Genomic DNA, 19026 nt, shown 5'->3' with positions numbered 1-19026 from the left:
TTCCCTGGATCAATACCCTGTCATAAAATCTAATATACATAACTGGTAATATTAAATTTTTCAAGAAAGGCATCCAGGCTCTGCTTAAATGTTAGTAGTGAATCACTCATTACAACATCATGCGGCAGAGAGTTCCATAGTCTCACTGCTCGTACAGTAGAGAATCCTCATCTGTGATTATGATTAAACCTTCTTTCCTCAAGCCGTAGCGGATGCTCCTGTGTCAGTCGCAAGCCTAGGTGTAGAAAGATCTTTGGAAAGGTCTCTGTACTGTCCCCTCATATATTTATACATTGTGATTAGATCCCCCCCTAAGCCTTCGTTTTTCCAAACTAAATAACCCCAAGTTTAATAACCTGTCTTGGTATTGCAGCCCACCCTTTCCTCTAATAATCTTGGTCGCTCTTCTATCTACCTGTAAGATTATGCTATTTATAACCTTCTATACTTTTGCTATCAAGAAAAGCATCCATTCCTCTCTTTAATTCATTCAGTGAATTGGCCATCACCACTTCCTCAGGAAGAGAGTTCCAAAGCCTCACTGCTCGTACCGTGAAGAACCCTCTTCTATGCTGATGTAGGAATTTTCTTTCCTCCAATCGAAGAGAATGCCCCCTTGTTCTTGTCATAGTCCTTGGTACAAACAGATCATGGAAGAGATCTCTATATAGCCCTCTGATATATTTGTACATATTTATTAGGTCTCCCCTAAGTCTTCTCTTTTCTAGAGTAAATAGACCTAATTTTGATAACCTTTCCGTGTATTGTAATGCACCCACTCCATTTATTATTTTAGCAGCCCGCCTCTGAACCCTTTCAAGTTCAGTAATGTCTTTCTTGAGCACCGGCCCCCAAAATTGCACACAAAACTCCAAGTGTGGTCTGACGAGTGATTTGTACAGAGGGAGAATGATGTTTTCATCTCGTGCCCCCAGACCTCTTCTAATGCATCCCATCACCCTATTTGCTTTGGTGGCTGCTGCCTGACACTGGGCACTCCAATTTAGCTTCTTATTGACTAATATGCCTAAGTCTTTTTCCATGTCTGATTTCCCCAGCAGTTTTCCCATTTAGTAAGTAATCGTAGCATCTGTTTCTCCTTCCCATGCGCATAACCTTACACTTATCTGTGTTAAACCTCATTTGCCATTTTTCAGCCCAATTCTCCAATTTACTCAAATCCATCTGTAGTTGCAAACTGTCCTCCTTTGTGTTAACTACCTTACATAGTTTTGTATCATCTGCAAATACTGATATTTTACTCTGTAAACCATCCACCAGATCATTAATAAATATATTAAATAGTAGGGGGCCCAATACAGACCCCTGTGGCACCCCACTAGTAACCCTGGCCCAATCTGAGTATGCGCCATTAATAACCACTCTTTGTTTTCTATCACTAAGCCAGCTACTTACCCATCTACACACATTTTCCCCGAGCCCAAGCTTTCTCATTTTACTTATTAGTCTTTTATGTAGGACAGTGTCAAATGCTTTACTGAAGTCGAGCTAAATGACATCCAATGATTCTCCTCGGTCCATGTGAGAGTTTACATCCTCATAGAAGCTGATCAGGTTAGTTTGACAGGAGCGATCCTTCAAAAATCCATGTTGATATGGAGTTAAACAATTATTAACATTGAGACATTCCATAATAGTATCCCTTAAAAACCCTTCAAACATTTTACCCACAACAGATGTTAAGCTTACCGGCCTATAGTTTCCAGGTTGCTTTTTACACCCTTTTTTGAATATTGGTACCACATTTGCTAGCCGCCAATCCAGTGGAACAGACCCAGTTTCTATAGAGTCTTTAAATATAAGGAATAGAGGCCTATCTATCACATTACTTAACTCCCTTAATACCCGAGGGTGAATGCCATCAGGGCCTGGTGATTTGTCAATTTTAATGTTACTAAGTCGGTTCTGCACTTCTTCCTGGGTTAGGCAGGTCATACTTAAAGAAGTGGTTACATGATCACTCTGCATTTCCCATGGCATATGCTTTTCCTGTGTGAACACAGTTGAGAAAAAAGAGAATTTTGTTTACTTACCGTAAATTCTTTTTCTTATAGTTCCGACATGGGAGACCCAAACCATGGGTGTATAGCTACTGCCTCCGGAGGACACACAAAGTACTACACTAAAAGTGTAGCTCCTCCCTCCGAGCATATACACTCCCCGGATGACAAATCCAACCAGTTTAGTGCCAAAGCTGAAGGAGGACATCCACCCATAAGTAGAGATAAAGTAAAACCCGGAACAACCGGAACTTCTGTCTACAACAACAGCCGGTGAAAACACACGGAACAAGAAAGCTGCCTACAGGCAACAGGGAGGGTGCTGGGTCTCCCATGTCGGAACTATAAGAAAAAGAATTTACGGTAAGTAAACAAAATTCTCTTTTTCTTTATCGTTCCTTATGGGAGACCCAAACCATGGGACGTCTCAAAGCAGTCCATGGGTGGGAAATAAACAGAAACTGAGAAGTAGGCGAAACCTAACTTCACAAATGGGCGACAGCCGTCCGAAGGATGCGTCTACCCAAGCTCGCATCTGCCGAAGCATGAGCATGCACTTGGTAGTGCTTCGAAAAAGTGTGCAGACTAGACCAAGTGGCAGCCTGACAGACCTGCTGAGCCGTAGCCCAAGAGGCACCGACGGCTCTGGTCGAGTGCGCCTTAATCCCCGGCGGGGGAGGCATCTGAGAACATTTGTAGGCATCGGATATGGCCGACCTATTCAATGAGCTAGGGTCGGTTTAGAAGCCGAGAGACCCTTGCGCTGACGTGTGGTCAGCACACAAGAGAGGTGCACCGCCTAAGAAACAGCGGTGCGTGACACATAGATCCGGAGCGTCCGCACCAAATCTAAAGCATGCAACGCTTTCTCAAAGCGATGCACAGGGGCCGAACAAAGGGAAGACAATGAAATGTCCTGGTTAAGGTGGAGACACCACCTTAGGGAGAAGGCCCGGAGTTGGACGGAGAGCCACCTTGTCTTGGTGAAAAAAACCAAAAAGGGTGACTCCAAAGAGAGCACAGTCAAATAAGAGACTCTCTTTAGAGAAATTATGGCCACCAGAAAGACCACTTTCTGTGAAAGACTAAACAACAAAACCTCCCTAAGAGGCTCAAAGGGGGGTTTCTGTAAGGCCATGAGGACCAGAGTAAGGTCTCAGGGATCCAGAGACCGCCGGTAAGGCGGAATGATGTAAGATGCGCCCTGCATGAAGGTGCGCACCTGGGCCAGTCGGGCGATATGCCGCTGGAACAATGCTGACAGAGCCGAGACCTGTCCCTTGAGGGAATGAGGGACAGACCTAGCTGCAGGCCGGACTGTAGAAGGACAAAATGGTCGGCAAGGAAAAAACGGCCAAGGAGCATGGCCGGAAGAACGACACCAGGACAGGAAAATTCTCCAAGTCCTGAGGTAAATCCTGGCCGAGGAAGACTTCCGAGCCTGAGTCATAGTGAAGATGACCTCGGAAGGAATGCCTGAAGCCGTAAGGATTCAGGGCTCAAGAGCCATGCCGTCAATCTGAGAGCCGCAGAATTGTTGTGGAAAACGGACCCTCTGAGAGAACGTCTGGCCGGTCCGGGAGATGCCACAGCACCTCTACGAATAGACGGAGCAGGTCTGGGAACCAAGCTCGCCTGGGCCTGGGGCGATGAGTACGACCCGACGGCCCTCCATTTTGATCTTGCGCAGGACTCTGGGCAAGAGAGCTAGAGGGGGAAACACGTAGGCCAGATGGAACTGGGACCAATCTGGTCCGCTGCCAAGGCCTGAGGATCGTGGGAGCGAGCCGCGTAAACCGGGACCTTGTTGTGCCGGGATGCCATAGATCCACTTCCGGAGCGCCCCGCCTGCTAAATTGACCGGAACACTGCCGGATGCAGGGCTCACCCGCCGCTGTCCACGGTTTGACGGCTGAGATAATCTGCCTCCCAGTTTTCTGCGCCTGGGATGTGGACTGCGGATATGGTGGACTCGGAGTCCTCCGTCCACTGAAGGATATGTTGAACTTCCAACATTGCTAGGCGGCTGCGAGTCCAAGGACTACAGCCCTGATTTCTAGCACATTGATCGAGAGGGCTGATTCGGACGGAGTCCAAGTGCCCTGTGCTTGGTGGTGGAGAAACTGCTCCCCAGCCGGATAGACTGGCATCCGTGGTGAGAATCACTCAGGACGGGTCCAGAAAGGAGCGTCCCTGGTACAGAGAGAGGGGCCGAAGCCACCACTTAAAGAGAGCTCCTGGTCTGTGGCGACAGAGCCACCAGTCTGTGCAAGGAAGAAGTCCCTTGCCCCAACAGCGGAAAATGTCCAGCTGCAGGGGACGCAGATGGAACTGGCAAGGGGAACCGCTTCTATTGACGCCACCATCTGACCCAGCACCTGCATGAGGTGCCTGATGGAATGACGGCGGAGCCTCAGCAGAGAGCGAACCGCCAGATGAAGAGACTGCTGTATGACTAAGGGCAGCTTCACAAGTGCCAGCAGAGTCTCGAATTGCATCCCTAGGTACGTAAGTTCCTGGGTCGGGGTCAGAGTGGACTTGCAAGCGTGGCGAGAGTGAGCGAGACACTCCGCTGACAGTCTGCACTGGATGAAGCCCTGACTAGAAGGGCGTCCAGGTAAGGAATCGCTACCAACCCCTGGAGGAGCAGCACCGCAATTGGTGAATACACGAGGGGCCGTGGCTAACCCAAGGGGAGAGCCACGATTGGAAATGTTCCTCTCTGATTACAAAACGTAGCCAACGCTGGTGAAACTGCGAATGGCACATGCAGAGAGACATCTCTGATGTTGATGGATGCTAAGAAATCTCCTTGGGTCATTGACTGATCGCAGAGATTTCTGCAAAATTGCCGCACCTGAACATGCTTGTTGAGAAGCTTGAGATCCAGGTCGGAAAGCACCGTCCTTTTCGGGGACTAGGAAGAGATTTGAGTAGAAATCTCAGAACCGTTCCCAGTCGGGAACTGGTACAATTACTCCATTGGCCTGCAAGAATGCCACGGCCTGTGAGAAGGCGGCGGCCTTGGAGCAGGGGGGAGTTGTCAGAAAAAAATCTGTTTTGTAGCCGTGGGAGAGGGCAACCCACACCCACTGATCGAAGACGTGTTGCAACCACACGTCGCCCAAGAGGGAGAGCCTGCCACCGACCAAGGACGTTACTGGCGCGGCCAGATAATCAAGAGGAGGCTGCCCTGGTGGCAGCAGCTCCTGCCGACTTAGGACACGGCTTCATGCGCCAGTTGGTTTACGGACTTTGGCTGAGTTAGTGGACGAGGCCGAGGGCTTAGAGGACGACCAGTTAGAGGAAACGAAGGAACGAAACCTCGACTGGTTCCTGCCCTGGAAGGTTTCCTGGGTTGTGGCATGGAAGTACTCTTCCTGCCAAAAGCTTCCTTAATAATTTCATCCAGTTGTTCACCGAATAGACTGGTCCCAGCAAAAGGGAGTCCAGCAAGGAACCTTTTAAGAAGCATCTGCCTTCCACTCTCGAAGCCACAGGAACCTGCGGATAGCGAGGGAAGTAGCCGAGGCCACCGCAGTGCGGTGACAGTCTCCAGCTATAGGATGAAAAGACTGAAGCCTGGAAGTTAAGGCAACCAATTCGGGCATAAAGGCCCTGGTGAGGGAATGCATCTCCTCCCGAGAAGCAGAGATGGCTTGAGAGCCCACACTGCTGCAAAGATGGGGAGAACGAGGCCCCTGCCGCCTCATATATAGATTTGGCCAGAAGGACAACCTGGCGGACAGTGGGATCCTCAGAGAGGAGCCGACAACTGTCCGGGCTGAAAGTCTAGACCCCGGAGGGTCCACCCTTGGTGAATGAGCCCACTCCTTGACCACCATTGGTGGAAGGGGGAAACAGTCATCAGAACCACGCTCTGGGAAGCGTCTGTCAGGACAAGCTCTGGGCTTGGTCACAGCGACCTGAATGCTGGAGTGGATAAGGAACACACTCCTTGTTCTCTTAGGCAAGGTATACTGATGCTTTTCTGCCAAAGAGGGGTGCACCCCTGATACAGGCGGATTGAGGTCCAGTACAAATATAATGGACGCAATCAAATCATTAGCATCTGCGTCACTTTCGGACAGATCAATAGGGTACATGGAGAGCGTCCGAGCCCCCAGTAAGTTAGAAGTACGCTTAAGAAAGCGTTTGTCAGGACAGGTCCTGGGTTTAGTCACAGTGGCCTGCTCTCTTAGGTGAGATAAACTGGTGTTTTTCTACCCAAGAGGCCTGTTCTTCTGACACTGGAGGGTTAAGGTCCAGAACGGAGTTAATGGACGCTATCAAATCGCTAACATCTGCATAACCATCGGTATCAATGGGGTACATAGACGAAGCGTCTGAGCCCACAGTAAGGGCATCCTCCTCGCCTTGTGACTCGGCCGTGGGACGAGGAAGGAGAGGAGTCCCTGCGTCTCCGTTTAGGAGGACGGGGTCTGGGATTAGATGAAAGACTCTGTGAGCTCTGCAGAGCGAGCTGGAGCAGCAGAGGCACCCTGAGAAGGGGGCTGATGCATGCTTAGCAGCGTCCGAGACAACTGTCCAATGGAGGCTGCAAAGGACTGGGAAATAGCATTGGAAAAAGATGCTACCCAAGACAGGGGTTCAGCCTGGGGAGACTCCAGGCTGAGGCACCACCACATTACAACCATTACAGTGTATGGTCTGTGCCGGTTCAGGCAATATGAGCGTACAAGCAGAGCACGTAGTGTACAGCCTTGGAGCCTTGCTCCTAGTGTGAGACATGCTGCTGAGGAGGAGGTTCTATAATAAAGAATTAACTCCTTCAGAATGCCCTGAGAGTGTATAAAAGTGCACAACCAGAGGTTGTGACTTATCAGGCCGCTATTATATGTGCCCTCCGGATTCCAAGCCTGGACCCCCAGCCAGATATTCACTCCCTCTGCAGAGCAGCCAGCGCCGACCAGTGTACTAAGAACGCTGAGAAAATGGCGCCAGAGTGAGGGGGGGGGCGGGGGTTAACCCAGGAGCGGGAATCGGAGGGCTAAGGAGATGTACAGGGGAGGGAATCATCTCCTCAAAAAGGAGTGTCCTCCCCTGTGCAGAGCGGCCGGCGGGCGGCGCTGCAGTGTCCCCCTGCATGACTGACATGCAGGGGAACGAAACGAAACTAGGCCGCGGCTGAAGCCGGGGCCTAGAGTTATGCATGCGGCCGACAATCAGGCATCATCGGCGCGGTTCTCAGTAAAAACCGTGGAACCGGCCGGAAACACAGTAAAAAGCAGCATTATCAAAGTAAATCACTGTCCCCCCCAATAAAAGTGCCCCACACTGCAGAAGGACCCTCTGAATAACGTCTCTATACTTAGCTTTGAGACGCAGGGCCCAGTCCCTGGGTGGGGTGGGGGTTCAGTGCTCCGTCCAGCAGGGTCCTGCAAAAGGGCTGCGGATGGAGGCCGGTCTCCTGCAAGGCAATGAGAACCGTGTTGGCTCTAACTTCAAGCCAGAGCCCCTAAGGGATGGTGAAGGAGCGCGGCATGAAGGGCTCCTGCCCTGAAGTCAACCTTAACAGCACCGCCGCCAGGGGGGTGAGAAGGGACATGCCGGGAGTCCAGTGGACCCGCTTTTCTTCCAAATCTTTAGAAAAAATGAAAAATCAAAAGAGGATGCATGTGTGTGTGTGATCCTCCTGACACAAAGCATGAAACTGGTTGGATTTGTCATCCGGGGAGTGTATATGCTCGGAGGGAGGAGCTACACTTTTAGTGTAGTACTTTGTGTGTCCTCCGGAGGCAGTAGCTATACACCCATGGTTTGGGTCTCCCATAAGGAACGATAAAGAAAAAGTATTTAAAACATTTGCTTTTCCCACATCGCTTTCTAATAACAGGAACCCATTACCTGTCCTACTCCAGAATTGCAACCTGACTAAAGGGCCCAGAAGCATAAGATGTACAGTGCTCAGAGACATCGCCAAGGTGAGGTGGGCTTAAACCTAACCATCACTGAACAAGACAAGTGGAAACATCAAGGCTGGGCTTCAGAGGAAGGCAAAAATGGCAGAGCCTGATTTCTTCAGCAGGCCCCTGACTGCCATGGTAACAAAATCAGTCCCCGCAATCTTGTCATGATGGGCCAGTGGGCGCTAGAGAGTAGTTCATCAGCAATTAACAGCAGAATTTTAAGAGCTGCACAGCGGTTATCAGGGCTAGGGCCCATTGTTGCGGTTATGGACAGATGCCAGCCTCGTCTTAGAGATGGCCATCTGTCCTGTATGGAGCAGTCATAGCTTCTAAAGCCTACTACATACTATACATGACCAGGAGGTTGTGCAAAAGGTGTTCATAGCAACAAAATTAAAAAAAAAAAAATGTTTCAAAAGCTCTATTTTTCAAACAAAAAAAGAGAATTTTGTTACTTACCGTAAATTCTTTTTCTTATAGTTCCATCATGGGAGACCCAGACCATGGGTGTATAGCTACTGCCCCCGGAGGACACACAAAGTTACTACACTTAAAACGTGTAGCTCCTCCCTCCTAGCATATACACCCCCTGCTAGCCAGTCCTAGCCAGTTTAGTGCAAAAGCTGAAGGAGGACATCCACCCACAAGAAGAGACAGAGTAAAATCCGGAAGAACCGGAACCTCTGTCTACAACAATAACAGCCGGTGAAGACACACGGAGCAAGAAACCTGCCAACAGGCAATAGGGAGGGTGCTGGGTCTCCTATGACGGAACTATAAGAAAAAGAATTTACGGTAAGTAACAAAATTCTCTTTCTTTATCGTTCCTATGGGAGACCCAGACCATGGGACGTTCAAAAGCAGTCCATGGGTGGGAATAAACAGACAACTGAGAAGCAGGTAAACCTAACTTCACAAATGGGCGACAGACGCCGGAAAATGCGTCTGCCCAAGCCCGCGTCTGCCAAAGCATGAGCATGCCTTGGGTAGTGCTTCGAAAAAGTATGCAGACTAATTCGAGCTGCAGTCTGACAGACTTACTGAGCCGTAACCTGGTGCTTGAAAGCCCAAAAAGGCGCCGACAGGTCTGATCAAATGTGCTCTGATCCCTGGCGGGGAAGGCACTTGAGTATACTTGTAGGTCTCGAAAATGGCCGACCTAAGCCAACGAATCAGGGTCGGCTTAGATGCCGAGAGACCGCTACGCTGACTAGCAGTCAGCACCAGAGAGAGGTGCACCGCCTAATAACGGCGGTGCGAGACACATAGATCCGGAGCTCCCGCACCAGATCCAGGATATGCAACGCTTCCTCAAGCGATGAACAGGAGCCGGACAAAAGGAAGGCAGGAAAATTGCCCCGGATAAGGTGGAAGCAGTAACCACCTTAGGGAAAAAAAGTCCGGAGTCGGACGAAGACCACCTTGTCTTGATGCAAAAGACCAAAAAAGGGGGGTGACTTCGAGAGAGTGCAGCCAGAACTCTCTGGCGGGAAATTGTAGCCACTAGAAAGATTACTTTCTGTGAAAGATGAAACAAAGAAACCTCCCCAAGAGGCGCAAAGGGGGGTTTCCGGGAACCGGGAGGACCGGATTAAGGTCCCAGGCTCCATAGGCCGCCGGAAAGGCGGAATGATGTGAGATGCGCCCTTAAAAGGAGCGCACCGGAGCCAGCCGGACGATACGCCGCTGGCACATACTGACAGAGCCGAGACCTGTCCCTTAATGAGGGATAGTCCTAGCTGTAGACCGGACTGTGGAAGGGACAGGAGGGTCGGCAAGGCCAAAAAGGTCAAAGGACACTTTGGAGCTCGAGTCATAGCGGAGATGACTTCAGGAAGGATATCAGAAGTCGCCAAGATCCAGGACTCAAGAGCTACGCCGTCAATCTGAGAATCCAGAATTCTGACGGAAAAAACGGACCTTTTGAGAAAAGGTCTGAACGGTCCGGAAGATGCCATGGCAACCCAACGGACAGAAGGAGCAGGTCAGAGTACCAAGCCTGCCTGGTCAGTCTGGAGTATGAGAATGACCCGACGACCCCCTTTACTGATCTTGCGCAGGACTCTGGACAAGAGGTAGAGGGTGAAATACGTAAAGAGACGAAGCTGGGATCAAACATGAACCAGTGTGTCTACCGCAAAACCTGAGGATTGTGGACCACGGTTGGACAGCTGAAATAGTCTGCCTCGCAGTTTTCACATCTAGGATGTGGGCTGCGGATACGGTGGACTAGGAGTCCCTTGTCCACTGAAGAATGTTGAGCCGCCAAGATTGCCAGGCGGCTGAGTGTCCCGCCCTGGAAGCTGATGTAGGAAAACGCTGTCACGTTGTCCGACTGGACTCGAATGTGCCTAGCCGCCAACAGATGGTGAAGGCTTAGAGAGCTAGAAATACAGCTCTGATTTCCAGCACATTGATCCAGAGGGCTGATTCGGACAGAGTCCAAGCGCCCTGCGCTCCTAGAGATATACTGCTCCCAAGGCGGATAGGCTAGCATCCTGGTGAGGATCACCCGGGACGGGGCCAGGAAGGAGCGCCCCTGAGAGAGTGGCCGAAGCCACCACTGAAACGAGCCCCTGGTCAGTGGCGAAGCCACCACCCCGTGGGAGGAGGGAGTTCGCTTGTACAGCGGAAAACATCCAGTCTCAGAGGATGCAGGAGAAACTGGGCAAGGAATCGCTTCCATTGACGCCACCGTCTGACCAGCACCCGTATATGGTGTCTGATAGAACGACGTCGACCGCCAGCGGAGGGAATACTGATCGACTAAGAGCAGCTTCACAAGTGTCGACAGAATCTCAAGAAGGCCGTCCAGGGCAAAAGATCACTGCCAATCCCTAGGGGTGCAGGACCCTAATCACAGCTGCCCCAATGAGAATACTCGAGGGGCCGTGGCTAACCCCAAGGGAAGAGCCACGAATTGGACCACTCCGATTGTCAAAACGTAGTCAACGCTGGTGTGAAACTGCGATTGACTCCTGCAGATAGGCATCTCTGATGCCGATGGCTGCTAGGGAATCTCCTTGGGTTCTTGATTGATCCGGTGAAAAAACACACGGAACAAAACTGAGACTCCATGTGAAAACGCCACACCTGACTATGCTTGAAAAGCTACAGATCCAGGTCGGAAGGCACCGCTCTCTTCGGGGACTAGGAATAGATTTAAGCAAAAATCTCAGAACCGTTCCCAGTCGGGAGCCGGTACAATTACTCCATTGGCCTGCAAGAAATGCCACGGCCTGTGAGAAGGCGGCGGCCTTGGAGCCGGGAGGAGTGGACAGAAAAAAATCTGTTTGGCGGGTGGACAGGATTCCATCCTGTAGCCATGGGAGATATAATCCCACCCCCACTGAACGGAGACGTGTTAGAACCCTACGTCGCCAAGTGGAGAGAGCCTGCCACCGACCAAGGAGGTTGTTGGCGTGGCTAGATAGATCGGAGGAAGCTGACTCAGTGGCAGCATCTCCTGCGGTCTTCTGAAGACGCAGCTTCGAGCCATTTGGTTCTATGAACCTAGGCCGAGCTAGAGGACGATCAGATGGAGGAACGGAAACCACCGAAACCTCAACTGATTCCTGCCCTGGACAGGTTCCCTGGTTTAGGTTTGTGGCAAGGAAGAACACTCCCCGCCAAGAGCTTCCTTAATTTCATCCAGTTGGTTCCGAGGAAACTGGTCCGTCCGAAGCCACAGGAGCCTGCGGATAGCGAGTAAGGTAGCCAAGACCACCGCCGTGCGGTGTCCAGCATGGCAGACCTGGCAGAGGATGAAAAGACTGAAGTCTGGAAGTTCAGGCAACTGTTTTGGGCATAGAGTCCCTGTGAGGGAATGCATCTCCTCCAGAGAAGCAGAGAAGGTACAAAAAAAACGCACTGCTGTAAAGCTGAGGAGAACGAAGCTCCTGCCGCCCCCATACCGACTTGGCCAAAAGGACAACCGGGCGGACCGCAAACCTTAAGTGAGGAGCCATCAGCCACTGACATAACGGTCCGGGCTGAGCCACCTGAGGTGAATGAGCCCACCTCTTGACCACCATTGGTGGACAGGGGAAACAGTCCTCAGAATCACGCTTCATGGGAAGCGATGTCAGAGCGGACCCTGGGCTGGTCACAGGGGCCTGAAAACTGGAGTGGTTAAGGAACACACGTTGTGTTCACCTAGATAAGGTAACTCCGGCGGATTGAGGTCCAGTACAAAATTAATGTACCGTGGGATCCTTATAGAGATGCCGTCAGCCACTGATACAACTATCCGGGCTGAAAATCTAGACACCGGAGTGGCCACCCTTGGCGAATGAGTACACTCCATGACCACCTCTGATGGGAGGGGGAGACAGGCAGCAGAACCCCGCTGTGGGGTCTGCAGGACAGGCTGTGGGCTTGGACGCAGCGGGCTGAAAACTGGAGTGGTTAAGGAACACACTCCTCGTCCTGTTAAAGGTATACTGATGCCTTTCTGCCAGCGGGGAATAGTCCCCTGATACAGGCGGATGGAGGTCCATTACAAGTATAATGGACGCAATCCAATCATTCGCATCTGCGTCACCTACGGACGGATCAATGTACATAAGGTAGCGTCCAAGCCCCTGGTAGAGACATCCTCCTCGTCCAGTGAGTCAGCTCGTAATCGGAGCTGCGGGACGGGGAGGACAGGGGACCCTGCGTCACCCTGTCAGGAGGACGGGGTCTGAGCCCAGAAGGAGAGTCCCTTGTGAGCTTCGCTGAGCGAGCTGAAGCAGAAAACGCCCTGAGAAGGGGGCTGCATTCTCAGCAGATGCCGGGACAGCCGACCCCTGGAAATAGGATTCCCCCAGGGGTCAGCCACCGAAACCGGAGCAGCTGGAGGGACCATTAATGAGCCTCCAAGCTGAGGGGCCACAGTGGTTATGAGCTCGGTACAGCCGTACGAGACTACCTGCAGTGGACAATAAAAACAGCCTGCAGCCTCGCTCTGTGTGCAGAGGTGGGGGCTCTGTCTAGAATGTCTAGAATACGCAAGACAGGGGTTCAGCCTGGGGAGACTCCAGGCTGAGGCACCACCACATAAGAACCATTACAGTGTGGGTCTGTGCTGGTTCAGACAATATAAGCTTACATGCAGAACATGTAGTGTACAGCCTTGGAGCTTTGCTCCTAGAGTGAGACATGCTGCTGAGGAGGAGGTTCTATAATAAAGAATTAACTCCTTCAGAATGCCCTGAGAGTGTATAATAGTGCACAACCAGAGGTTGTGACTTATCAGGCCGCTATATGAGTGCCCTCCGGGTTCCAAGCCTGGACCCCCAGCCAGATATTCTCTCCCTCTGCACTGCAGAGCAGCCAGCGCCAACCAGTGTTCTAAGAACGCTGAGAAAATGGCGCCAGAGTGAGGGGGGGAGGCGGGGGTTAACCCAGGAGCGGGAATCGGAGGGCTAAGAAGATGTACAGGGGAGGGAATCATCTCCTCAGATAGGAGTGTCCTCCCCTGTGCAGAGCGGGCGGCGGGCGGCGCTGCAGTGTCCCCCTGCATGACTGACATGCAGGGGAACGAAACGAAACTAGGCCGCGGCTGAAGCCGGGACCTAGAGTTAAGCATGCGGCCGAAAATCAGGCATCATCGGCGCGGTTCTCAGTAAAAACCGTGGAACCGGCCGGAAACACAGTAAAAAGCAGCATTACCAAAGTAAATCACTGTCCCCCCCCAATAAAAGTGCCCCACATTGCAGAAGGACCCTCTGAATAACGTCTCTAGTCAACCTTAACAGCACCGCCGCCAGGGGGGTGAGAAGGGACATGCCGGGAGTCCAGTGGACCCGCTTTTCTTCCAAATCTTTAGAAAAATTGAAAAATCAAAAAAGGATGCATGTGTGTGTGTGATTGCTCCAGACACAAAGCATGAAACTGGCTAGGACTGGCTAGCAGGGGGTGTATTTGCTAGGAGGGAGGAGCTACACGTTTTAAGTGTAGTAACTTTGTGTGTCCTCCGGGGGCAGTAGCTATACACCCATGGTCTGGGTCTCCCATAGGAACGATAAAGAAAAGACCAAACAAAAAAAAAAAAACAAAAAAACCCCAAAACATACCATATTTTGTTCATTCAAGAAACAGATTGAGTGGAAGATATTTTAGGAATAAAAATGATAAATTACTCAAATGAATGTGTCCTGTAACTCATTTTATTTGTAGTCTCTTAAAATTGATCAGAAAAACACAGAAATATGAACATAGCCGAAGAGAAGAAAAATGCGTGAGGACGTGAGGCGTACAAGTGAGGCGGGGAGGAGCTGTATGAAAGACAACATGTACATCTTTAGAAATAAAGTCGATTTCCACTGATTGTTTTCGGTTTTAAAAAGGCCTTTATTGTGATTATGACTTGAAAACAAGCAGAAATTGTAGTGAAATGGAAACGTGTGTAAACCTTAGAACAAGTGATCGAGAAATAATTACACCTCCAATCAACTTTACTGGGTAACGGCTTTAACTCTTACAATGACAATGTTGTTGCCTAATGTGGCAAACAATAAAAAGGAGAAAATCCTGAGTTACAAAAATGAAACTTGTAACTTGCATTTATTTTTTTTTACAGCATGGACACTCTGGTATTGCAGCTCTGCCCTATGTATGTGAAGTGGTATGAGCAAAAAAAGGTTTTGTTTTAAAAAAAAAAAAAAAAAAAAAAAGAAGAAAAAAAAACCCCAAAAAGCAAAACAGAAACAAAAAAAGAACTGCTTTGTGCAAATGTTGACGGACTCCTGAGACTCGAGACATCATTGTATAAAACATGATAAACAATTGTTGACTGTTGCAATATTTGAGCGGATTTAGCACCACCATTATATTGCTCCGGTAGTATGAATGGCAAGCTCCAGGAGCAGAACTACATGAATACTTATGGGGGCACCAGACCAACACTAACTAGTTAGGCCAGACTGTCACAAAACATATTCCTGAGTATTGTCATGAGCCTGCGGAAACATGACAGCATATGGATATCCTTCTGCTTTACAACATTTACCAAAAACTCTGCATTTTAATGTAAGACACAGATGAAGGTTTGGTCTCCACCCTTCGAAGTGGCTGTACATACTCCAGATCTCACTCTTGGCTAGTGGGCCATTTTGCGGATCATGTAGTTCAGGATCCCTCCATTGCGGTAATAGGTAAGTTCCACGTCTGTGTCGAATCTCATTATGGCTTCAAATGTCTTTCCTGTATCCAACTGTGAAAGAATGAAACAGAAAATGTGATTAGGTTCTGCGGACGCCATACTTTGTGCCCTGTGTTTCAACAGCCTCAGCGGTTTCATTGCCCAGTCAAAGGTTGACATCTGTGTCAATACAATTATGGCAATAAGAGAGTTTGTTTTCTTACATCTAAGTAACGAAATTCATACTTTAACCCCTTCTGATGGGTGACTGTGTATGGAGTGGGCTAAAGGCTCACCATACCAATTAGGATCTGGCTGTGATACACAGCCAGCATCTTCCTGTACGCCAAAGCCTGTTTCACCTTCCTGACCAGGCCAATTTTTACAAATCTGACCAGTGTCACTTTATGAGGTTTGAACTCTGGAATGCCTCAACAGATCCCAGTGATTTAGGCTTTTTTTTTTTTTATTGTCACATATTGGACTTTATGATTTTCTGAGACCCGTAGCGCTCTCATTTTTCAGGATCTGGGGCTCAGTGACTGCTTACTTTTTGCATCTTGTGCCGACATTTTTAATTCTACCATTTTTGTGTATATGCGATGTTTCCATCGCCTGTTATTGCATTTTAAAACATTTTAGCAGTGACCAAAAAAAAAAAAAAAGTTTGGCGTTTGGAATTTTTTTTTTTCGCCACGCCGTGTACCAGATTAATTGATTTTATATTTTGATATATTGGGCATTTCTGAAAACGGCAATACAGCGCGACAAAAGTGGCAAGCAGGTGCGCCTATTAGGCTGGACTCGCACAAACGTATTAAAAAAAACTACCATTCTCGTTTGCGAGAGTCGGACAAATTTTTCTCACTTGTCAGTGTGCTGTCAGTATGCTGTCCGTGTGCAATCAGTTTACTCAGCAGCTATTAGTCATTTACAGTCAATTACAGGAACATTTACAGTGTTCTATGTTACATGATAGAATTGTATCCATAAAAACTGATGTCACTAGGATGGTCCGTTTGACGTCCGTTTTTTTCTCGCACCCATAGACTTAGAGTGGCGATTCTCGGACGTTTTACGCATGAATACGCAGCATGCTGCCGCTTTTCTCGCATCCAGATTCTGGATGTGAGAAAAGCTGACCAACAGCTCGCACTCATACAATAACATTGGTCCGAGTGTAATGCGAGAATTTCTTGCATTGCTCTCGTCTGTTTTTGTCGCTCGTGTGAGCATACCTTCAGCCAAACAAGTCTGCTGTTCAAGCCTATAGACATACTACATGCACATAGAGACACACACCTTGCAGTTTTACAGTTCATAATAGGCATTGTCAACAGGAAGCAGAAGGGAGACCATATAAAGGCTTGAAATGTGCAGCAAGGAAGGGGCAACCTATTAAAAAAATGTATCCATACTGGCAACTCCACATCCTTGCAAGCTTACAAGTCTTTTTACCTTGACTTCTACAGTCATGCCTGGCTGGAGGTCCTTCTCTTCAGGAATGAGAATGGTGTAACGCTCTTGCCCAGTAAGACCCAAAGCTTCTGCATTTTCTCCAGGTAAATACTGCAGAGGAATAATTCCCATCCCTACAAGGTTACTACGATGGATACGTTCATAGCTTTCAGCGAGGACAGCCTTGATTCCCTGTGGGCGAAAGGAAACAGTTTTAGATCCTTACTATAACCCAAGGTGAGGCTATGGGTAAAGGGTTCATTGTAAAATGCATGAAGAAAGTGGCTACACATTGCTGACCACATCATCAATCTTCCAAAAAGAAGGAAATACACATTCACCGGCAGCAGCACTTTCTAGATGAGACATACCTGGAGGAAGGGACCTTTTGCTGCCCAGTCTCTGGAGCTTCCGGACCCATACTCCTTGCCAGTAAGAATTATTAAGTTCTGTCCAGCCTGCATATATCTTTCAGCTGCATCGAAAATATCAAGCTATAGAAAAACAAACATTGTTATGTCATTGTTCACACATCCCACAGAGATTATTTACATGTTACTTTATGCAAACAGTGTGTTGGGCATCCACTTACTGTTTCATTGGATGGAAAGTGTATGGTTAATGGGGCCTGTTTGTTGATGAACTTGTTGAACAAGCGAATGTTGGCGAATGTTCCTCTTGCCATAACTGCATCGTTACCCCGCCGAGAACCATAAGAATTGAACTCTCTTGGTGTTAAACTATGAAAAAGATACGATGATCAACTAAGTTATACCACAGCTTAAGTGGGCCAAATAGACCAAACAGTTGAAGGCTTAGTGACCATTTGCTGAAAACCATCATACTACATAAGTTTTTAACATGAGGCGCTATGTAGGGAGATTCAGCCTTTGGTACTTACCCAAATGAATGAAATGTAATCAAATTGGATTCTATCTGACTGACAGATTACGGTTAGATCACTAGATCCTATCAAAAGTCTGATGACAAGCTACCAACAGGACCAAAAGGACTACAGAGTACTACAACAAGATTTAAAGCATTGTCCATTAAAGGAGACCCTACTGATCTAAAATGTCTTGTGAAATGCTGATCCATCTGGGATTTGATTGATATTATAGACCTAAATCAACTAATAAGTCCTCAAGAAGTGCAAATGTAGAAAATGCCAAGTGAATTCTACTAGAGCTTGGTTCACCTGAGAATCACGCTCTCCACTATTTCTTTACGATGGTTACTTGAGGTCTTCAACATGGTGTCCCTCTATTATGTGTATATGCCTTAATATGGAATTAGTATAAAAGGTTAACTCAACCTGTGAAACAATTTAACATCCACAGGAAAATAATTAGTCATTAGGCTATAATTAGGTTAGCCTCTTCTGCATGTCAAGTCATTCATTTCCAATCTTTCCACTGATTATTACTGGATCTCGAGCCATGGCGACTTCATGGATGAATGCTCTGCAGGCAGATCAATCACATGCAAGCCTAGACAAGTTCACCAGGGTCTTCGCCACCATTATCTTGATTGGATAAAGCCATCGGGTTGTTGGTCTTCCTCTTCGCCTTGTTCTTTCTATTCTTCCATCCAAGATGTCCTTCTCCAGTTTTTGTTCTCTTCGAATGATTTGTCCAAAGTAGACAAGTCATAGCTTGGTGATCCTTGCTTCGAGGGACATGTCTGGCTTGATTGGTTTCAAAATTGGTTTGTTGTTCTTGCCATCCATGGTATTGATAACATCATTCTCTAGCACCATATTAGAAGGCGTTGATAAATTATTATTACTAGTAGTAGACAAACAAATGGTGATTCCTAAGCCAGATACAGTGGTCCCATTATGGAGCTTTTAAGAACTTCCATTGCTGCTTTTATACAGATTGTTAGGCTTACCCTTTGTTAGTTAGGTATCGGGCTGCAGGGCTGTTCCTCGCAATGTTTCCAGCAGGTGAAATGTGATCAGTAGTAACGGAGTCACCCAGGTTTAGGAGAACATAAGCATCAGTGATTGGTTTTGAAGGTACCAGCTCCATTGTCTAGTGAAAACACAGATAGTTCTCAGTTGATTAGTTGTCTTTCAGATAAAAGGTACTAAGTATCAAAACATTTTTGCATGGGTATCTAAAATATTGGGACTTATACTTTAAACTGACACTATAACCAGTTTTTTGCTCCCCCTTTTGAGAGGAGCATAAGGTAGATAGAGACCCTATTCTAGTGATATGTCAGTTACTGAGCTGTTTGCTGTCATTTTGATAAAATCAATGTTTTCTCTGCTGCAGATCTAGCAGTTATACAGAGCTCATGAATATGCTGGACTACCTGACTGCACGCCAAGGAGTCCTCTAGTTATAATCTACTGCTTATTAATCAGTGATTTTATCAAAACTACACTAAATAACCAAGTGACACAGCTGGAATCAGGATTTCTGCACCTACATTATGCTGCTCTCAGATTAGGTGGTAAAAACATGGTGACAGATTCCCTTTA

The 19026-nt window shown here is 48.2% G+C and overlaps 1 protein-coding gene across 3 annotated transcripts in view; it reads right to left on the bottom strand.

The window, feature by feature from the left end:
- Window positions 1–14263: 14263 nt before the first annotated feature.
- Window positions 14264–19026, bottom strand: part of LOC142244368 (cytoplasmic aconitate hydratase) — a 188587-nt gene continuing 183824 nt past the window's right edge. For all 3 annotated transcript variants that reach the window (XM_075316578.1, XM_075316588.1, XM_075316583.1), the window contains exons 17-21: window positions 18429–18571; window positions 17128–17275; window positions 16907–17029; window positions 16536–16727; window positions 14264–15149 (exon numbers count right to left, since the gene is read on the bottom strand). In XM_075316578.1, the coding sequence (XP_075172693.1) occupies window positions 15036–15149; window positions 16536–16727; window positions 16907–17029; window positions 17128–17275; window positions 18429–18571 (720 nt within the window). In that variant the 3' untranslated portion in view covers window positions 14264–15035. The remainder of the gene's footprint in view (window positions 15150–16535; window positions 16728–16906; window positions 17030–17127; window positions 17276–18428; window positions 18572–19026) is intronic.

This window comes from Anomaloglossus baeobatrachus, chromosome 1, assembly GCF_048569485.1.
Source record: "Anomaloglossus baeobatrachus isolate aAnoBae1 chromosome 1, aAnoBae1.hap1, whole genome shotgun sequence".
Classification (NCBI taxonomy): Eukaryota; Metazoa; Chordata; class Amphibia; order Anura; family Aromobatidae; genus Anomaloglossus; species Anomaloglossus baeobatrachus.
Note: the sequence above shows the minus strand (reverse complement) of the source record. Positions and strands in the feature narration are given on the sequence as shown.